The 20226-nt window shown below is 39.4% G+C and overlaps 1 protein-coding gene across 2 annotated transcripts in view; it reads left to right on the forward strand.

Moving 5' to 3' along the window:
• Positions 1-8616: 8616 nt before the first annotated feature.
• The window catches only part of PHF3 (PHD finger protein 3), a 49864-nt gene continuing 38254 nt past the window's right edge, over positions 8617-20226 (forward strand). The window contains exons 1-2 of one of the 2 annotated variants that reach the window (XM_063389423.1): positions 8617-8825; positions 18511-18779. In XM_063389423.1, the coding sequence (XP_063245493.1) occupies positions 18536-18779 (244 nt within the window). In that variant the 5' untranslated portion in view covers positions 8617-8825; positions 18511-18535. The remainder of the gene's footprint in view (positions 8826-18510; positions 18780-20226) is intronic. The other variant, XM_063389424.1, reaches the window with a different exon arrangement.

A 20226-nucleotide genomic window follows, 5' to 3' on the forward strand; every position in this document is an offset into this window, starting at 1 on the left:
ATGTCCCCTTTGCTGTAATGTTTGCTGTTTGTTTTACTCATAAATAAATGTGGACAAAAATTAATGGTAGAAAAGACAGTATTATTTCATGTAGCTTATTTGTGACTTGCTGTCTCCAGTACCAAAACAGGTTACTTTCTTAGTGTTCTTGAAGCTGTTTTTGCATTTAAGCAGGAGAGGATATACATCAGTAAATCTTGGAGAACACTTGACTAGGTACCATTAGAATTGAGGTAGAAATAGTATTACAGAGTGCTTCATTGTCAAGACTGAAGCTATGTACAAGCAAGATGCCCCAAAAATTGTGTGAGCAGAGACATGTTACGTGAGTTTCCAGAGTGGTAACTAAACTTCCTGACAACAACTGGAAGGTGCTCTTAGTAGCTAGCTGAGGTGATTGATGCTCGTATCTGCTTTGGTTAATACATCTCTTCCTTTCTAAACAATGAGATGGGATCATAGTATCAGTCAATGAAATTTCTGAAGGACTGCTTTTGGAGAAGTTACAGCCTCATTATAATGAGGACTGTATGATTTAAAAATGCCTAAAATAATATAGCACAATCTTTAAAGTAGTAAAATAAACTTTGGATCATTCCTTTGGAAGCTGAATGTGGTTTAAAAGGTATTTTATTTAATGGAATACGGCTTCATTTGAATAAATGAGATCTTACAGAATGACAAAATCTTCACAAATTTTGTAATTCATAATGCTGGGTGACTGATGTAAATACTGGTTTAACACACATTAGTATTCAATTCAGGTTAAAAAACCTGATTAGGTCTCCCATGAAATTAAGAGAAGTCTCTAAAACAACTACAAGTAAAATGCTAAGAATTTTTTTTACTTAAAATTGTTAATGCACCTTTTGTACATAGATCAGATTTTGTTCTGTCTTTACAGAATTCTTCATGGGTAAAGGAGGGTTGTGTTTCAGTTAAGAGCTATACACGTTAGTGATGGAAGCTTGGTTCATTGAACTCTAAACTTGAGACTGGGCTTGACTTCAGTTGGTTTCAGTAAATAAGAGGAAAAATTTGCATGAGCATGCCTGTTGAAAGTGAAGAGTCAGCTTCTGAACTCTTTCCCATGTCTCTGGACATGACTAAGGAACAGAAAATATTTTCTTCTTTTGTAACAATTTGGCAGTTTTCAACAATACTTAAACTGTGAAGGTAAAACAGCAGATGGAACTACATAAAACAAGTTGAATGAAATTCCATGTAGTGGGTGTGTGTGTGTGTATATATATATTTACAAATTCAAGTGAAGAAATGCTTAAATGGAATTACTGTATCTTACAGCTAAAGCTGGGCATGGAAGACAGGCTTTAATGTAACATTTATTTTGGATGCTTAGGATGAGTGTATAACTGCTTTTCCCCCTCAAGAGGTATGTTGTACATTCCTGTCATCTGCTAGACTGGTTTGTACTGTGGACTTAATGGCTTATGTAATGTGGCTTGTAAATGGTGGTAGTATTTACAGGATTCCTTAGCATGTAGCAGAAATGTTCATGGGAAATGGGGTGAGTTTGCAATTAGTGCAGCAGAAAACTGATGAATTCCCTATGTTCTGTCATGTGGTCCCTTAAAAATTTGGAGGAAAAGTAGTCAAAAAAGATACGTTGTTACTGATTATCCAAAATTAGGTATAAAATTGGATGTGATTTTCTTGAATCTGATTCTTAAAAGTGCTGAGCAGTCAGTTTCAACTTAAGTCTATAAATACTGTACTTAAATATATATGAAATTATGTAGAACTCTGTTTTGGAACAGTCCTGAACCACTTCAGACTGTACTCAAAATTAATCTCATCTCCCTGTCTTCAGTTCTCGGTGTATGAGGTCCATTCCAGTCCTTACATGAGTGAGGTTGTTCTGGAGATAAGCAGTAATTTCTGAAGTTATCAGGCCCATCTGCATTACAGCAGAAGAAACAATGAGAAAATGTGTTATTTGGTATTGAGGATGAGTCCAAGGTTAGACTTAAAATCTTTGGTGGTAAGAAAAGTAGTAAAGCACTGCTTGTGTATTGTGAGCATTGTTTATCTTTACAAATGAGATGGGGGGGAAAATCTTCTGTAATTAAATAAATGTATTTGAGAGGGCCAGACCTGAGGGTTCATAGATGACCTGACCTTAATTGTTTTTAAGCTTCTGAGTTCTTGACTGCAGCATTAATAACACTTTATATGTGCAACATGATTTAAACAATTACTGAGAGATAGCACACAAAACAGTATCTTAGATTTGCTGGGATTTTGCTGTGTCATTAATAAGCAAGTCTTTTCTGCCAGTATTGGGAAAGTTATCAAACCAGAGATAATGTTCCAAGATTACTATTATCTTCTTGTATTTGTGTAATCCCACTTAAAACAAACAAACAAAAAAAAACACCCCAAAAAACCAGTCATACTTCACAAGTTGAATTCAGCTCTTAAAACCTGGTGGGGTTTATTAATAGTTGGGAGGGACTTAACAGAGAAAATATGTATTTTGTAGTGAAAAGAGTTTTGCATTTAGGCATATGTCTCAGATCTCCCATGCTAAGAGATACCTAAAATAGGTTAGATGAAGAGCTCTCTAAATCTGAGAGCGTATTCGGTAAAGGCAGCATGGGTTGGCAAATTCAGTTTGCAGTATTGGTATCTAGAGGCAGATTAAATAAATTTCACCTAACTCCTTTTAGTGCAATAGTTCAAGATGTCAGGTAAAGTGTTTCTCTCCACATACCCCGCTCTTAATGTGTAATAACCATTAACAATTATAACAATTATTTTTCTTACAGATGTGGATTTATGCTACACGTAACCACAGCAAATGACATTATTTTTGTCTTGATGGTCGCCTGCATGACTGCTGTTAATTTTGATAGATACTGTCCTAATACATTGATAATTATCTCAATAACAACACCAGTTCCTTATCAGTGGAAAGCCTCTTTGGGAGGTAATAGTGTTTAAACAGTGGTCTGACAAGAAACGATAGGGACAGTGCCAGAAGATCAAGTTGCCTGCTTCAATTTCTGATTCAAATGAGAACTCTTAGAAGTGTAGCTGAAAAGAATCAGATACCAGTGTTTAGATACATGGAATGCTCAAGACAGAAAACTCATATAGTAGGAGACATTCAGTCTCAATATTACGTGTAACCTGTGTCTGCAAGAAAACCTAAATATGTGGAATGGGTATTTTCTAGTGAGCTGGAGTCTTAATCTCACTTTATTGGTGCAGTAACAGCAGTAGCTGATTCTTACCCTTATAAATTTGCACATCCTTTATCATCAAGTTTCACTGATGCTTGTTCTGAAGGAGGCAGAGCTTGAATTACATTTGGACTTCGGAGGAGCGAGGGTTGCAAGTGATGAACCCATTCATAGGAACATAGTTACGATAGGACCTGAACCAGTGCCACTCAGCAGTGTCATGCAATCCCACAGTGCTAGTAGGAAGCTACAAATCTTAGTTTGCCTTCTTCAGTTCCCCAGTAAATCTTTGTGTCTTTATGTAGGGCATGCAAACCCTGAACTTGAATTTAAAATTTCATGGAGTTCCCTCTTACTGCAAGTACACTCATCCCTTTATACTTGATATACAAGGTTTTCCATAGGAACACATCCCCTGTCTATACCAGGGATGGGCTATCGTACTCTCCTCTCCATAGGGTTATACAGCAGGATTCTTAGCCTGCCTTCTAACTGGGAGTTCCTTGTAGGATGCTATGGAGGATGGATATCTGGCAGGACCTATATACCCCTGATGCTCTCAGATGTTACCTCGGGCCACCCTACATGGAGTGTTTCTGCACTGTCTTTATTCAGATGGAATTTTCCTAATGGGCAGACATTTTTCTAGGCAGACACTGGCTGTTTCCCATTTAATCAGCAAGACAATTTTATAATATCCAATCACTTTGTGTTGTTAAGGAGATTATTCTTCTGATGGAGAGCATGCAAACTTCCCCATATTTGTGTTAAATCACCATTTTTACTTCTCCCATTCTCAGACTTCATTAAGTTGCCTGATCTTGAGTTAGCTCTTTGCTGCATAAGATTTCATACATTGAGAACCTTTACCTCCCAAGTTTCTTACTTTGTTTCTGTCTTCGCTGTCCAGAAATCCATGGTAATTTCTATTTCACTTGTCTGCTTCTCATCAAACTCCCTTATGGACTTATTTAATTGTTACCTGATTTTCTTTACTGGAAAAAAAATTAAGTACTGTTCAACAGCACTTGATGTTTACATTGCTGTCTCAATTGTCTTTCAGCACTACCAGAATATTTATGCTACTTTGAAGTTGGGTCTCAGTAAATTCTATTACATGGCAAACCCTTTGCCTTGGAACAGGTTCTTAGCCAAGTCCAGCAAGTGAATTTGAGAGAATAATCGTATGTTAGTGGGTTGAAGCGTTAGGATATTTTTGAAGGAAATCCCCTAATTGTGCAATTTAGAATATAGAGTAATTTAGACTGGACAAAATAGAAGGTGATCTAGTCCAACCCCTGCTCAAAGCAGGGATAACTTCACAATTAAATCAGGTTATTTAGGAGCCTATCTAGTCAAGTTTTTAATATGTTCAAGGATAGACAAAACTGCTGTTTCCCAATATCTGCCCCTCAGCTGAAAACTCTTCCCTTGGGAGCTATTCAGAATCTTCCCAGATGCAATTTCCCTGTTTTTCACATTTTTTCATTGGGACCTCTAAGACACTCTGTATCTTCCTCTCTACATTCATCTGCTAGGTAACTGAGAGAGAGGACATTTCACAGTCACGTCAGTGCCATCACAACGGTGAAGAAGCACAATACACTCACTGTGCTCCAAGCTTCTGATAATCTCAGTGACCCTCCACCAGGATTCATTCCAGTTTGTCAATGTTTTCACTGTACTGGGGAACTGGACACAGACTACCATATGATTGACTTCACAGAAGATAAAAAATAAGGTAAGAAGTACTGGAGTGAAATCTCAGGTATTCAGAGAATTTGTAACCAGCAGCAGTTCCATAGACGACCTCCCGAATTAGTTCAGGACGTAAGTCTCAAAGTCATATTTTGTGCTGGTTACCAAAATTTTACTCTTGCACTAAAAAACTTCATTCAAGCATCTTTTTTTCTCCTGTTTTACACCAATCTCTGCATATAACTGCAACTCTGCCTTATTTCCCGGGATAAAACATATTTTTTAGTCTTGAATCTGTGTAATCCATCAGGTAATTCTCAATAGCTGGCAGCTTCTACACCTTTCACCTCTCTACCCCTAGTCATAAAACCAATGGCTAAACATCCTTTGTCTTCAGAACCCTGCCTTTGTCCACCCAGCTGTATGGTTAATTTTAAAAGCCTCAGTCCCTTTCACCTGTGGAACCGAATGTTTTTCTGCTGCTTTCTAGAGTAGGACATGGAACTTCTGTTTGATCCAACAACCAACAGCTGTCAATGAGCCTTTTTCTGGGAAAGAGGATGATCATGTCATAAATTTGGTGAAAAGTGGATAAGGGAGAACATTCCTGTACTTTTTCAAGCAAGGAAAGGTGGGAAATTAAAGGAAAAATAGTGTCAAATCAGATATTCTTGATTAAAATATGTGGATTTCCATTATGGGACTAGAAAATTTTAGATTATTGGCTGTTATTATTCTGCATTTGGAAAAGTAAATTCTTATTACACAAGAAATAGAAAAGATCCGAGAAACTAAGTTTTAAATTCTGCTAAAGATATAATTCACAATAACTTACAATAGACTTCAAATGAGCTAACTACAGAGCCTTCTGAACTAGTAATATTGGCAAATCCCAGGTATTGTGAACAGTGTCTGCTGTTCATCCTGGGAAAAATGGCAAGTGTGGTATGAAAAGCAGTTATCTAATTTTCAAGGGGTGCCAAGGTAGTGAGTATTTCTGACTCTTTCAGAAAATAGTCATCAGAAAAAAATGAGCTTGTTCAATATTGTAAATTCAGCAGATAAATGCAACTGGTGCTGTAGTATACACTTCAATTTATTTCAGAAGTCTAACTCAGCTTTGTATGACACTTGAAGTTACACAATTCACAAAATAAATGCAGCACTTGGGTTTTAAAATCATTTAAATCAAGGATCTTGCCGACAAAAGAAAGATGTTCCTGTGAGACATTGTTTGAATAGTTAATGGCCTACTGCTGTAACATATCTCAGCTTTTTGACAGCAGCAAATACTGTCCTACAGCAGGGGAGAAAACCTGTTTGTCCACCACCAAACCCAATACATTTTTCATCCAGATAAGCATATGGAGCAATCTAACTCCTTTCCACATTCTGGCAACTAAAGAACTAGTAATTAAAACTCAAAAGCAGGCCCTGTTTAAGACCAGTGTGATCATAATCTGACTGCATATAGCATATTTTCAAAAATTCCATTTAGAATAAAAAACATGGAAAGACTACGAGGAATATAATTCATCAACCTCTTGGGAAGAGTTGTGGCTAAATAGAGGCTTGGAACTATAAGCAAAGAAACTGCCTTCTGCTGCTTTTTCTTGTATTCAGGGCACTAGGAGACTGAAAATAAATAGGTTGCTTTCCAATTGAAACAACTTGCAAGATCTGCACTAGTACCAAGTAGCTCATATAAAGGGATGACATGATAAAAACATTGCTAAGAAAGATAGCTGATGGTGTAGGGATAATTGTGTACACCTGGTGTGTCACTGTATACAAAGGCCTCTGTAATACCTATCAAATTTGCTACTGGGGTGCCCTTTTTTTTAATGCAAAACTGCAACACAGGTCTTACAGATGGTCAAGCTCATTACATAAAGGGAGTGGCACAGTATGGCCATGGCCAAAGAAAAGTGCACACACTCCATTAAACTGAGGTGGGTCACTGGAGTTATGTGACTGTTGATGATGCAAAGAAACAACTGAATAGAGCAATGAACAATGATCAGATTACCAGCAATGCTTTAGCTGCTGTTGTGTCAAAAGAAATGAAATCAAATGGGCTGAATGACGGAAAATTTTGTGCAATGCAAATTGTGTTTAACTGAATTTTGCTTTAGGAAGTCATTTCTTTGTGTAATGTCAACAGTATTTCAGAGGGTTAGCACCCTGTTGAAAGCTCCGTGCCTAAAATGCCTTTGAAGATATTAGTGCAACCAGCCCAGTAGCTCAGTTCTGTGCCATCGTAAGAATTCAGGGTTTTTTTTTTTTAAAGATGCTTGCTTTGGAAAGGAGAGAAACTTCCTGAAACTGGGAAAGTACAGGAAAAAACTGGAGAAAACCAACTTGCAATAACGTGCATAACTGTGACTTTGGAAGGGCAGGGAGAAAAAAATTTGAAAAGGTTAAAAATTGCTCACCTTCAAAACTGTTTTATTGCAAATACCTTGTGTAGTGCCTGTAAATATTGCTGTGTTACCATGCCTTCAGTTTAATGCTTCCTTTCTTAGTGTGATGGTAACAAGAGAGGCATGTAATGTATTTCAGCCTTCATGCCACCACAGAAAGCCCTAGAGAATAAGACTCAAAACAGAATTGAAAAAAAAGGAAAATAAATACAATTTTTTGTCCTTATATCATGTTTGTATTTCATTACAAAATAGTAGGAATATGTAAAGGTGGCATTAATATAGTAATATATAATTCCAAATTTGACTTTTAGAAATATTAAAAATCAGTTTCTCTTTCGGAGGTGTTGAAACTTGCTCTATGCAAGGACCAGCCTGCACTGCACTTTGTGCCAGCCATCAGAACTGAAAGCAGCGTAACGAATGCTGCATTCCTCTAATGCCGTAACATAAATTAAGAAACACAGTCCTGCTCTTTGATAACACTGTGTGAAGCCCAAATTACTCTAGATTCTGATGTCCCGACAGACGCACACCGTGACAGCCCCTTAGGCGTCCATTGGTGTGAATGTGCGCCACAGGTCCTGCAGTGCACATGCAGAAACTGTTACTAGGAAAAGAGAAGGCGAAAACACGCCTGCACCAACAGGCAGCATGAGGAATGTCTGCCCAGGACCCACCGACTACGGACACTTTTCTGTCCAACACGTAGGAACCGAAGAGCCGGCCGCATCGAGAGCTGCAGGAATCTGCCCGGGGGCCGCCGGCGCACAGGACAGACTAACAGGCAGGTTGTGTAATGCGGGCTGCCCCGAGGAGGGGGGTGGCTGCTGCTTTCCGAAGACAAAAGGCCACATCATTACACACGCAGTCACGTTATATCTGTCCTCAGCCAAGGTCTTACGGGAAAAACCCGCGGAGCCTCCCGGCCGCACTCCACCCGCCCTCCCGCGGGCCCAGCCAGGCCCGTCAGGCGCACGGCCGTGACCGCGGTTGCCACCAGGCGCCTCTCGGTGTTGCGGCCTCCGACTCCAGCGAGAGTGCCCAGGACACCCCCTGCTCCGCCACGAGGGCTGGTTCCGCTGAGGGCACCTCTCCGGAGCCCCACCGGGCCGAGGCGACCGACGCAGCTCATCCTCGGCCGGGCCCGGGCTCCCGCGGCTCTGCCGCTCGGCTCTGCCCCGCCCCGCGCCCCCGGCCCCTCCCGCACGGCGCCTGCGCGGCGCGCGCGCGCCCCCGCCCGCCCCATCCCCTCCCCCCAACAGCGCCGTCACGTGAGCGGCCGGGCCCGGCGCGCCGGACGCCGCGGGGGCGCGCACCGGCGGGGCAGCGGGCACGCGGCCGCCACCGGGCCGGGCCGAGCCGGGCGCGACCACCTGGGCGGGGGCAGCCCGCGCGCGCGCCCCCGCGGAGCTGCGCGCGCCGCCCTCCCTCCCTTTGGCGCGGCCGCCGCGTCCGTTCCCCCGCGGCCGCGGGGCAGCGCTGAGCGGCGGAGCGGGTGAGTTACTGCGGGTTGCGGCAGCGACCAGGACAGGCAGGGAGGGCGGGAGCGGGGGTGGAGGGCACCGCTGCGCTGCGCGGCCTCCCCCAGCCTTCTCCGCGCCGGGCAGGGCTGGGCCGGGCCTGCGGCAGCAGAGCCGCGGCCTGTGCCGGCCGGGCGGCGAGGACGCAGCCGCTTCCCCCGCGGGGCCGCGGCACGGGCTGTGCGCGGAGGTGGCGCCGCCGCTGGCTGTTGTCCGCAGGCGACCTGCGGGCCCTGGGGACGCTCCCCGGGGTGCTCCCCGGCCGCCCCGCTCTGCCCGGCTGCGGCCCCGCGGCCCCGGCGCGGTTGTTGCGGAGGCCGCGACCCGCGGGCCCCGGGCCGGCCGGGCCCGAGTTCCTCGCCCGGCCACCTGACATGGCGCTCTGGCCCCGGCCTCGCTGCCTGCGGCGGCAGCTCCTGCCCCATGTCCGTGCGGGACCCTGCCGCAGGCTCCTTCCCGGAGTCGTGTTGTTGTTGAGAGCCCTCCCACACCGCCTCCCCTGCCCTGCAGTTGTTACGTTTTGATCCTCTACATTTGGCTCTTCTCACACCTTGAGCCGCCGATGCCTTGTTGTCCCATACAAACCAGAGAAACAATTATCAGTGTAGACCCTGCTGTTCTTGCTCTTGGTCTGACCTGTTCCGGGCGCCTCCTCCCGTCTCTTAAACTTGACATCACCAACAATTTCTGTGTTCTACTCCTGTGTATAGTACCCACTGTAGGATGTGCGGGACAAAATATGGTCATCAGCAGTGCTGTGGGATTCAGAGGCCTGGTGGCATTTCCGGATCCGAATCTGGGATGAGGTGCTCTTTCTGAGACTGCGTTTATTGCTCGCTACTGGAATGCAAATAATAACCCTCAGACTTTAGAAGAAGACGTGTCATTCGTGTGATTGGGAGTGTTCATTCTGTGTGGTGTGCACAAGGGAGCCTGTTAGAGCCCTGCGGGGAGCGTTTGGATGAAGAGCACTCTGCGGCATGGTTCAAGTTAGTAAAAATAGCCCATAGAGTGAAGCGTAAAAAACAGTAAGGAAAGACAGGAATGGGGGGTGACAGGAGCTATACCGTGCAATTGTAGTTGTTGTGTCTTTTACATAGCTGTTACTTCATTATGTAATTTTTACACATTTGTTTTTGTCAAAATGAATGCTAGTGTCACGAAATAGTGGAAATGTTTTAGGAGTACATGTAAGGACGGTAAACGTGTGGCATCTCTTTAACACCACTAATTCATGCTTTGTTTTGCTTAATAAATTAATCTGTTACAGTTTGGGACACAGCATAAGGGAGCCCTTGAAAACGTGTTTTTTTATATTTCTTGGAATAATTTCACTGGTGTTTACACTAAGTGCGTATCCTGCAATGAAACTCTTAGTTTTTCTGTAACAAGTAGCTTCTGCTTTAAATTTTTATAGTTGGTTTTAAAGATTGTGTGTGTAAATATGGAGTTCTGAACACCTACACTTTTTTTTCAGCTATTGTTGCCTGTTACTCAGTCATTCAGTTTCTATGTGCATTTTACATTGGCAAACTGAAAGGGCATCTAACTAGAAACCGTGTTGGCTAGATTTAATTCAACACAGCTGAGGTAATTCAACACAGTGGTAAGGTGCTTTAAAGACAACAGAAAATCTAAATCTAAATTTCTGCAACCTCTCTCTTAAAAAGAGGCTGACCGCTATCTCTTGTGTTGTGCTAAGAGTTGAGCTGATGAATCTTTTTAGGGTTTTTTTTTTCCATTAATTTTTCCTGATTGACCTAAGTATTGTTAAATCTAAGCTTTAAGGGGAGAGCTATATTATATTAGAAGCTTTTTTTTTATGGTAAGGGCATATTTTTGAAAGGTAATACTATGAAGTTGTAATGATAAAGTTCACTGAATTGGGATATGAGAGTTCTTTTTATAGAAGCAGAAAGTGAAAAATACAACTCATCACATCCCTCTTGAGTGGTGTCAGTATAGCTACATGATGGATGGCATATTTCTGTGAAAAACTGCACAAAGCTTGGCCATTGAACTTTTAACTATTGCTAATAAAAATGCCAGCAAACAAACCCTAATTCTAGTGTTTCCAAGTGAATCATTATGAGAGAGACATTGACAAATTCAAAAGTTATTACAAATAAAATGGTCTCTCAGGTGACTGACAAATAATCAGTGTAATCTATTACACAGTTTAACATTTTATACTGTGTTCCAGATGAAAATGCTTGAAACAAGTATTGAGAAACCTGATGGTGGAAGAGTTCAAGAGAATAGCAGTAGTGATGGAAATATAATTGCTCATCATCTTTTTCTTTTCAGTGAAATATCTCTTGATAGTGAGCTTACAAATTCCCAAGGTATATACAGCAATGGAGAGAGTCATAAAATTATGTATGATCTTTCATTATTAACTTTTGTGATATTCAGGAGTATTCATTGGTGGGACAGTCCAGCAAATAGAAACAGAGTACTTAATGTTTCACAATATAAAAACTTCGCATTTTATGTTTACATACTCCATATTTTACACTGTGAGGATGTTTTTTGACATAACACAAATTTTAGTGCAGCACTGCGTACCTCTTTGAGCTATAAAGTAAAGAGAGGTATTTTTTTTATGTTATACTGTTCAAAACATAACTTAAGACTATATTCAATGATACAATTTGATATTGTGTGATTAAGAAAAGGTTTCTCTATTCTTTCTGCATTTCTTTGTCTTCTAATTAAATCCTTTGTTTGAAATTTACTTTTCCTTTCTGTTCACTGAGGTACACACTGATGTACAGTATGGCTGGTGAATGAGTTTTGAATAGGGAAGGTTTAATAAAGCAAGTATCTTGAGCTGTCTGCTCTTTTAAATACCATGATAGCAAGTAGTAAGATATCTGCTATGTCATTGAGGGGAGCAGCACATAGCTTTAGATTCTAGATAGATTTTGGGCTGTGATTATTATTTATTATGTCTGTTGAGATTTTAGTAGCAAGGGGTTTGTGTCAGTTGGTGTCTGAAGACTTCAGAGTCAGGTAAACACAAAAATAGTATAGAAGAGCTTCTTAACAATGAAATGCTCAGATTTACATTGCTTGTTTTTTGGTCTTTAGCAGGGCTTTGTTTTGATGCCACTAAAAGCTATATACTAAATTTTTAAAAAGGGATTAAATTAATAAGTAATAAGTAGGGGATTTACCTAAGGGAACAGGTGGCATGTGGATACCTAACGGGTTGATGTTTTGGTGTATAAGTTTGTCAGCAAGTGTACCTGGCCCTCCTTTACAGCAATATTGATGATTCAAATAAACCTATTTATGTACAGTGTTCCTGTTAGACAGGCTTTTGCCAGTGTTTTTGGAAGATTAGTGCCTGCTTTTTTGGGAGATAAGTGAATGAGGAAGGTCAAATTTGATGATGCTCAAAGACTAAAGCTCAGTAAACCGTATTCTGTACAAGTGTTGTATCTCCCTTTTTTTGAGAAAGGATGCTGACATCTTCTTTTAACAGCTCCAAACACATTTTTGTGGCTAGATAGCTGTTCATATGCTCATAAATCACATTGCTTGTTCTGTCAAAACTATTTTGTGAGTTAATTCTTGAAAACTGCCCCAGATGATGGGAGTTGAGCCAATATGAATCAGAGTAGAAAGCGCACTGGTGTGAGAGTACTAGACTCACCATCTCACCAAAGTTGTCGAGTTGATGTCTTCTTACTGACACTGCTTCTGATGCAGTGTCTGATATTGATTTTCTCTTTAATCCCATGATGTCTTTGGACTGTGAATGCTGTTGGGTAAAATCTCTTGCTGTGGAAGATGTGAGTCACTGTTGTGGCTTTTGATGCAGTAATATCCATGAACATAATGCATGCAGCTTCTAGTGCTTAAAGCATGGCAACACAGATACATGGCAACTTAGCATTAATTTTCAACTAGGTCCTTGCGAGCTTAAACTTCAAACTTTATGGACGAGGAAGGAGGAGGATGGTAGTAAAACCTGCATCAGAGCTTTGAAGTAACATGGTTTGGTAGGTGGGTTTTGAGTGTCAAGGTACCAATGAGCCCATGGGGTGGTTTGACATCACAGCTCCAGTGGATAAAGGTAGACATCTCATACCTTGAGTGGCCATTTTGGGTACAGTAGTTGCCACACAGTGTGAGCACGGGATTTTTTTTTTAAGCTGTTTGTATTATTACCTAATTGCATGCCAATTAAAGTTCAGTTTCTGCCTTTTGATGGATAGTTTGTGTCAGTTATTGTTACTTACTGATTCTCCTGTAACAGTGCTGAATCAGCTTTTCCCATTTGTTTTGACATCTAAGGTGATAGTCACCCAAATCGCTTGCTCCTTTTGTTTACTCTTCTACCAGAATTTACTGTTTGAAGAAATAAATATAATATGGATCTTTTTAATGTTACAATTGTTATGACTATGCTTGCTGTTGGTCATTTGGTGTGCATAAGCACAAGGTCGAGAGAACAAGTCTTGTATTTTGAACGTTGCAATGTCTCCCTCATAGTCCAGTCAGTAACTAGATGTACAAAAGCTTTTAAAAGCACTAGACAGATTCAGCGAATTGGAAGCGACAGACACTATTCAGAAAGGTACTTCAGTGAAATGGAAGGAATTGTAGCATTGCTATGCTGTCTTCAGCAGTTTCAGACTCACTTATTCAGGCAGGTCAATAAAGTAGATAGGCTATTCAACATCTAGGATTTTGAATATCCTAAATAAACAATGTGTGGGGTTTGTTTTTTGTTTTTATTTCATTTGTTAGGTTCCCTCAGATTTTTGCCTCTCCTTGTTCCCGGTTCAGACAATTAGTTTTTGGTAAAATTTCTCTGTAGAAATGTTTTATTTTTTTGAAGTCCAGCTGCTGAGGACTTTCATAAACTGGATTTATTTTTAAATTGACAATTGTTAAACATACAAAAACTTCTATTTTGTTTTACTAACTTTAAAATATAAGCTAAAATATGAAAGTCAAGTTTAAAAGGTAAACTGATATATTAATGCACCCCCTCATGAGAGAGGGAAGGAAAGAGTGATTACAGTGAAACCTAACATTTGTTTAGTAAAATAAATGATGTGGGAATACTATAAAATAAAATTAATGTAAAGAAAAAAATAAAATATCAAGACAAATGTATCTAACATATATCCAAATATGTAGTTGAAAAATGAAACACTTTCACATGCTGATGATTAAGGGAGACCTAATTTAAAATGCAGTCAAGTATGCTTGGACTGTCCATCAGCTAAAAAACACACAGAGTGCTTGGTACTAAATATAAATGGTGCTCGCCCCTGCCTGGGGTAGATTTTAGATAAGATCATAAAATCATGCGGGTGCAGTTGGAGATCTCCACTAAATTATTTTTCTCTGTTGTGATTAAGAAAATATTATAACAGGAATTGAAGTAATTCTTTGCCTCATAGACAAACTAAGCAATGAAAAAGCTTAAAGATGTACACCATCTTTTGTCCAGTTTCTAGTCTTCCTTCTCTTCTAAGATTAGTTTGGAAGGATATGCTTGTTTTATATCTCAGTTTCTTTTCTTAGCAAGTGGTCATTATTTACCTTTCAATTTTAAAAAGTCATGTAGAGCTGTTAAAGATGTAATGAAAATATGTTAAGTGAGGAGAAGATAAAAATTTACTGTGGCAGATCCCAGTAAATTTTGTATATATAGTATATTTCAGTTTACTTCATACCGGATTCGTTGGGATTTGAGGCAATATTGTGGCATATCTGGCTTAATAAACTAGTTCAACAGTGGAAGTAATTTTTTTTTTTTAACTGAAAGACTCAGACTAAAAGGAAACAATGTTGAGAGCATGAATAAATTCTGTGGTAAACATAATGTGGGGGAAATCCTGGAAGTGGTATTTGACTGCAGTGCTAACAGGGTTGTTCATAGTGTTGGATCACAAAATGACAGATACTAATTGGTGAGTTACTTTGTAATTGTTGCAATGTTACTTCTGTAATTGTTGCTTCTGTTTTTGCAGTGGAGAGGCTAATAAAACCAAATCATTTTCAAAAGTGTAAGAAATGTATTCAGTGAACTGAGGAGAATGCTCTCTATACTTGAAGCTTTTCTTGGCGGTGAGCTCTTCTTTTACCCAGACCCCTCCTGTGTGTTGCTGTGCTTTAACAGTCTCAGTACATGCCCTGATGCTCCAGGAGCCAGTGGGTGGCAGAAGTTTCACTGAGCCTGGCTGGGACTTGCTCCATTGCCTCGTTTATGAGCACTCCTCACTGGTTCTGCGTGCATAATCCTTTTCATACTGTGCTGCTTCTGATCAGCTGCCCGGTGGGAAGGCGCTGGTGAATTACTGTGTGATGGGAGTGCGCTCGGTATGTGCGCATCTGCTGGGAGCCTTGCCGAGGCGCTGGCCACTGGGGTTCAAGTGGAGGACACAGCTGTGTTCCAGTGGAGTAATGCATTCTTCCTTTGAGAGCTTAGGATTAGATTTGGAAATAAGTGAGCATGAAAATCTTAACTGTGCTTTTACCTGTACCTCTGGCTATTTTTCCTGATGTTCAAAGTGTTTCAAATGCAAAATGAACTTTTCAAAATTCATACACTTAAGGCATTGTGCAGGGGAAGACACTTTTTTTTCTTGCAGCAATTGTTACTAACAGCTGTCTAGCTAAAGAACTCTATCTTTTATCCTCAGTCCCAGAGATTCTACACTTCTTAAGATAGTTAATCTCATAATGTTAGAAATATTTTTTTAATAGCTTGATAGTGTACAAATTATGAAAAGAATTGCAGACTGGGTTTTTGAACTAGGTAAAGCAAAATTTTGATTTGATATGTTTTGCTAGCATAAACTTCCTATTTTAAAAGTAGTAGAACAAGTTCTTTTAGATTTTGTGGTAGTAGTATTTTTATGCAAGCCCCCTGAATTTTTGATGCAAAATTTGGGTAGAACTTATACTTGTTCATAGGCTCATGCTCCAGAAATAAAGCTTTCAATAAAATTTCTCTTCAGTTTTCTCTACTAGCTACTTAGGTCTCATTGGAGGCATCTGTGGCCACAGCATGTATGGTTGCTTTGACAGTTACTTCTCAGTGCTTCTAGTGTTCTGAATGGCTGCATGGTAGTCTTACAAATCTGTAGGCAGTCGTTTTCTTCATCACATCACTGAAGACAGAGGTTAATTTCTGTCAGGAGGGATTTTTGTAGCAAGAGCTAATATTCTTCTCAAGCTTTGCTTCTTAACATTGCTTTTTACGAGGTGGTCATCACTGCTTTGGGAACAACAATATTTGAGTAACAAATGTATAAAGATTCTGCTATCCAGAAAAAAGCTTGGGATGTATTATTGTGTCTTCAAATCTCTGCCACTTCTTAATATTGGATGCAAACGGTTTCTTGCATTCTTACAATATTTAGGTGTTCTGTTGCAGCATCATTGATACTTATTAATGTCAGAATTCACTATAATTTTATCCTGTGGCTGTTACTCTTGTGCAAGTGTGATGCTAATATGATAAAAAACCCTATCATTATAGGAAGATGCTCTTAGGCACTGTATTGGGGCATTTGTAGTTAATTTCTTACTTGGAGCCACTGCATCTCTTGTAGTTTATCCTGTGTAGTATCAGACTTTTGCAACTGCTTGGTATTATAATAAAAACAGATTATACAGTGCTGCATAGTACTTCATTAGTTTGCTTCTTCATTTGTTGCCAGGTTTGGAACTTCAGAAACAATGTTGGCTGCTGTAGGTGTTAGTTGGTGTATATGTAGATGCACTGTATTGCTTGATAAAAACAGTCCATTTTTTTGGTGAGGGAGCTTTCAAATTACGACTTGCTGCTGAAGGCTATTAGCACTTTACTAAATGCATGTGATTTGGCCAAGCTTTCCTTCTTGCTGACTGCTTGGTCACGAGGACCTTGTGTATTAGACTGCTTTGTTGTGATTAGTGTGTAGAAATTGGAAAGATACCATGCTCTGCAGAGCCACAGTGCCACACCTGACCACTGCTTTCTTCTGAGCTGCCCTGCATGTTGGAAAATAAAACCCCACAAAAAAACCCAAAAAACACAAAAAAAACCCACCCCAAAAAACCACCACCACCACACACACACAAAAACAACAACAACAAAAAAAAAACAACAACAAAAACAAAACCAACACCACCACCACAACAACAACAAAAAACACCGAAAACCCCCCACAAACAAACAAAAAAAAACCCCAAAAAACACACCCAAAGAAAATGAAACACGGATCATGGTAAACCTGTAGTTTTTGTAAATTTCTGAAATAGAATAAATGGCGTAAATAGGGTTGAAATTGTAGCAAAGCCCTTAGATATATCTGGCTAGGATATTTCCAGTTGATTGCTAAAACAGAAGTGTCCCATTAATGTGTCTGAGGAAGCATACTTAATGTTCTATTAAGCATAAGTAAGTACTGGATTTATTTAGTGGCAGGTTGCTGGAATAACCATCTAGAAAGTAATTCAAGCACTGCAAACTCCAATCCTCACTTGTTGTTTTCCTTTAATTAGTGTATTCATTCTAAAAAAAAAAAAAATTGTCTCATGTGAGAGGAGGATGATGAAAGAAGGAGCAGAAAAGTATTTGTGTTCTTTTGCTGTTTCCAAAAGTATTAACACCTTTGTGTGCCAAAACTGGTCTTTCAGGCTATCCTGTATACCAAATTAAGCCAGGCAGTACTGCACAGCTCCATTTTCCTTGCCTATCTCATAATATTTATTATAGTTATCTTTCTCTACTTTGAGCATATGCTAAAGCAAAACTTCTAAAGAAGTGTTTTGCTGACTTTTTTCCATTCTGTTGTTTAGTTCTACGTACTTACTAGTTAGGTCTGCTTCAGTAGTTGCACTTCTGTTGCATTGCAAAGATCTAGAAAATAAATTCCTTGTAAAATGCAGTTGCCATCTTTGTATACAATTCCTTAGGTAGACTTATAGAAGTTCACCTAAACTTCTTCAAAACCGAACTTTCAAAAGGCTCTTCCTTTTGATGCAAGCTCAGAATTCTCATGTACTTGATTGAGATCAGATTTTTATATACAATTTGTAATTTCACTGACTGTATCGATCGGTGAAAGAATTAATAGCAATGAAACCTCGCTGTTTAAAAATACTAACTTGCTATGAAGTATGGTAGTTGCTCTTTGAATAGAAATACAGTTCTCAGTAGTACGTATTAGTAGTATGGCAGACTCTGGAACCTTCTCAGCTCCATTGATGTTAGTGGAAGCTGACCTCACATTTTTGCATTTCAAAAGAAGAAAGAGTCATGCTCACAGTGCTGCTATCTCCAGGTTCACTTGTTCTTGATATCCTCCTCCTGTGGTATGCTACCCCTTGGGTTGGTTAAGGTTTAAACAAATTTTAGAAAGGAGTTGTTTAGTTACCTTGGTTATACACACTCTGTGGAAGTGTCAGCACTCAGTAATAGAGGAGATTAGCATGGAATTTCTTTTAAAAATAATTAGGGAATTGATTTTTTAGTTATGCAGTGGGCAATACTAAGCCATAAGCAGTTTTTAATTTATTTTTTATCATTCTGAAATACCTTAAACATTCTTTATAAAACACAACAGCCAAAAAATTTGCTGGTGTCTTAGGTGTTTTACAATTTGTAGCTTATTTTCTTATGGTATTTTTCTTGTCTTTCTATAGGGCTGAAAGACACACAGGAGTCTTCATGGATATAGTTGATACATTTAACCATTTAATTCCTACTGAACACTTAGATGATGCCCTATTTCTAGAATCCAACCTGGAGAATGAAGTCTGTGAGGATTTTAGTACAAGTCAAAATGTCTTAGAGGATTCGCTGAAGAACATGCTCAGCGATAAGGATCCTATGCTAGGATCTGCAAGTGCCCAGTTCTGTTTGCCTGTATTGGATAGCAATGACCCCAATTTCCAGATGCCTTGTTCTACAGGTAAATCTTACAATTTTTTAAGATTACAATTTAAAATACAGTTTCACTCTAGTACCAACCCTTTTTCATAACATAGAAATAATAAGTTGGGATTTCTGTCGCCTTGCTGCTCTTTTTCAATGCACTTCATACATGCCTGGCATGTAAACTATGTGCAGGTCTTTTTAATTTTGTAATGTAACAATAGAGGAAAGCTCTTTATGTGGATCAGAAATAGCCTAGACTTTGTCTGTGAATTACTCTCAGTGAAAGTCAGGGTTTGTTTAGTGCAGGTACTGTGCCTGATCACTGAAGTCACTGGTTGGCTTAAAAAAATACCATGTTTCTGGATTAGCAGTAGGAGCAGTAGAGTTGTACAAATTACTGCTCTGACCTCAGGGTTATTCTGTTAGTGCTGGGCCTTCTGGTACTGAGCTGATTCTGGATATTTGGCTTTGGTTGACTTCAAGACCCTGGAATGATAAAATTCCTTTTTTACTCTTTGGAATATCTGATTTGGAAAGAAGCTGGAACAAAGTTTTAAATAAAAATAATCTCAGAATTTATTGAGAAATTCTAGAAGATTAAAAATAAGAGGGATCATCCATTCCCTAAAATTGTTAATATTTATAAAGAGTTGGAATAATTGCACTGAAATTGATGCAAGAAACAAGAGTATGCTCTATTCTTAGTAGTGTTCTTTATTTGACTGGACATTTAAAAATCATAATTTTTTAGCTTCCTTACTGAGAAGTGTTGTAGATTAATGCAATTACATGATCATATTGATGTTTAATTTTTTTGAGTAAATTTTATGAACTGTTTCTGAAAATCTTTACAATTTCCTTATATAATATATATTTTACTAACAGGCTAAATTAGATGGTATTACATCATGGAAAACTGTAAATCAAAGATTACACTGATTAAAGCAGTGAAAAAGTGAGCTATCTAGCCAAAACCAAGATATTTGGCATTTTTTCCTGCTTTGGAAGAATATTTTTTGAGGCCATCCTTAATGCTTTTGTTTACTCTTGCAATAGTAAGTTACTTTGTCTGTAACCTGCCAAACAAAAGTCGTATCCCTCTTAATATGCATAAGACCTTATAATGTACCCAACTAAACTAAATTCTACCTCACTTGCAAGTTCTTTTGTTATACTGCATCCTGTACACCCTCCAGTAAACCTGTACTGCATTTAAATTTTTTGAATTAACTCATACGGTACAGCTGGATATTTTGGAAGATATGAAGAAACTTTCAGGTGCTTCTTGGCATGTATTTCTCCTGAAGGTGATCAGTAATACTATTAATAATTAAATAACCACAATTAATTTTAAGGTCCTTAAAAATAAGTGAGTTAATGCATTTACTTAGGGGCTACTATTTCAGGCTGTCAGAAGACTAAGGGATTCAAAGCTGATCTGATTTATACTGAGTTTATGGATTTAATGTTTTGTTTTTAAA

This window comes from Prinia subflava, chromosome 2 (assembly GCF_021018805.1).
Source record: "Prinia subflava isolate CZ2003 ecotype Zambia chromosome 2, Cam_Psub_1.2, whole genome shotgun sequence".
NCBI lineage: Eukaryota > Metazoa > Chordata > Aves > Passeriformes > Cisticolidae > Prinia > Prinia subflava.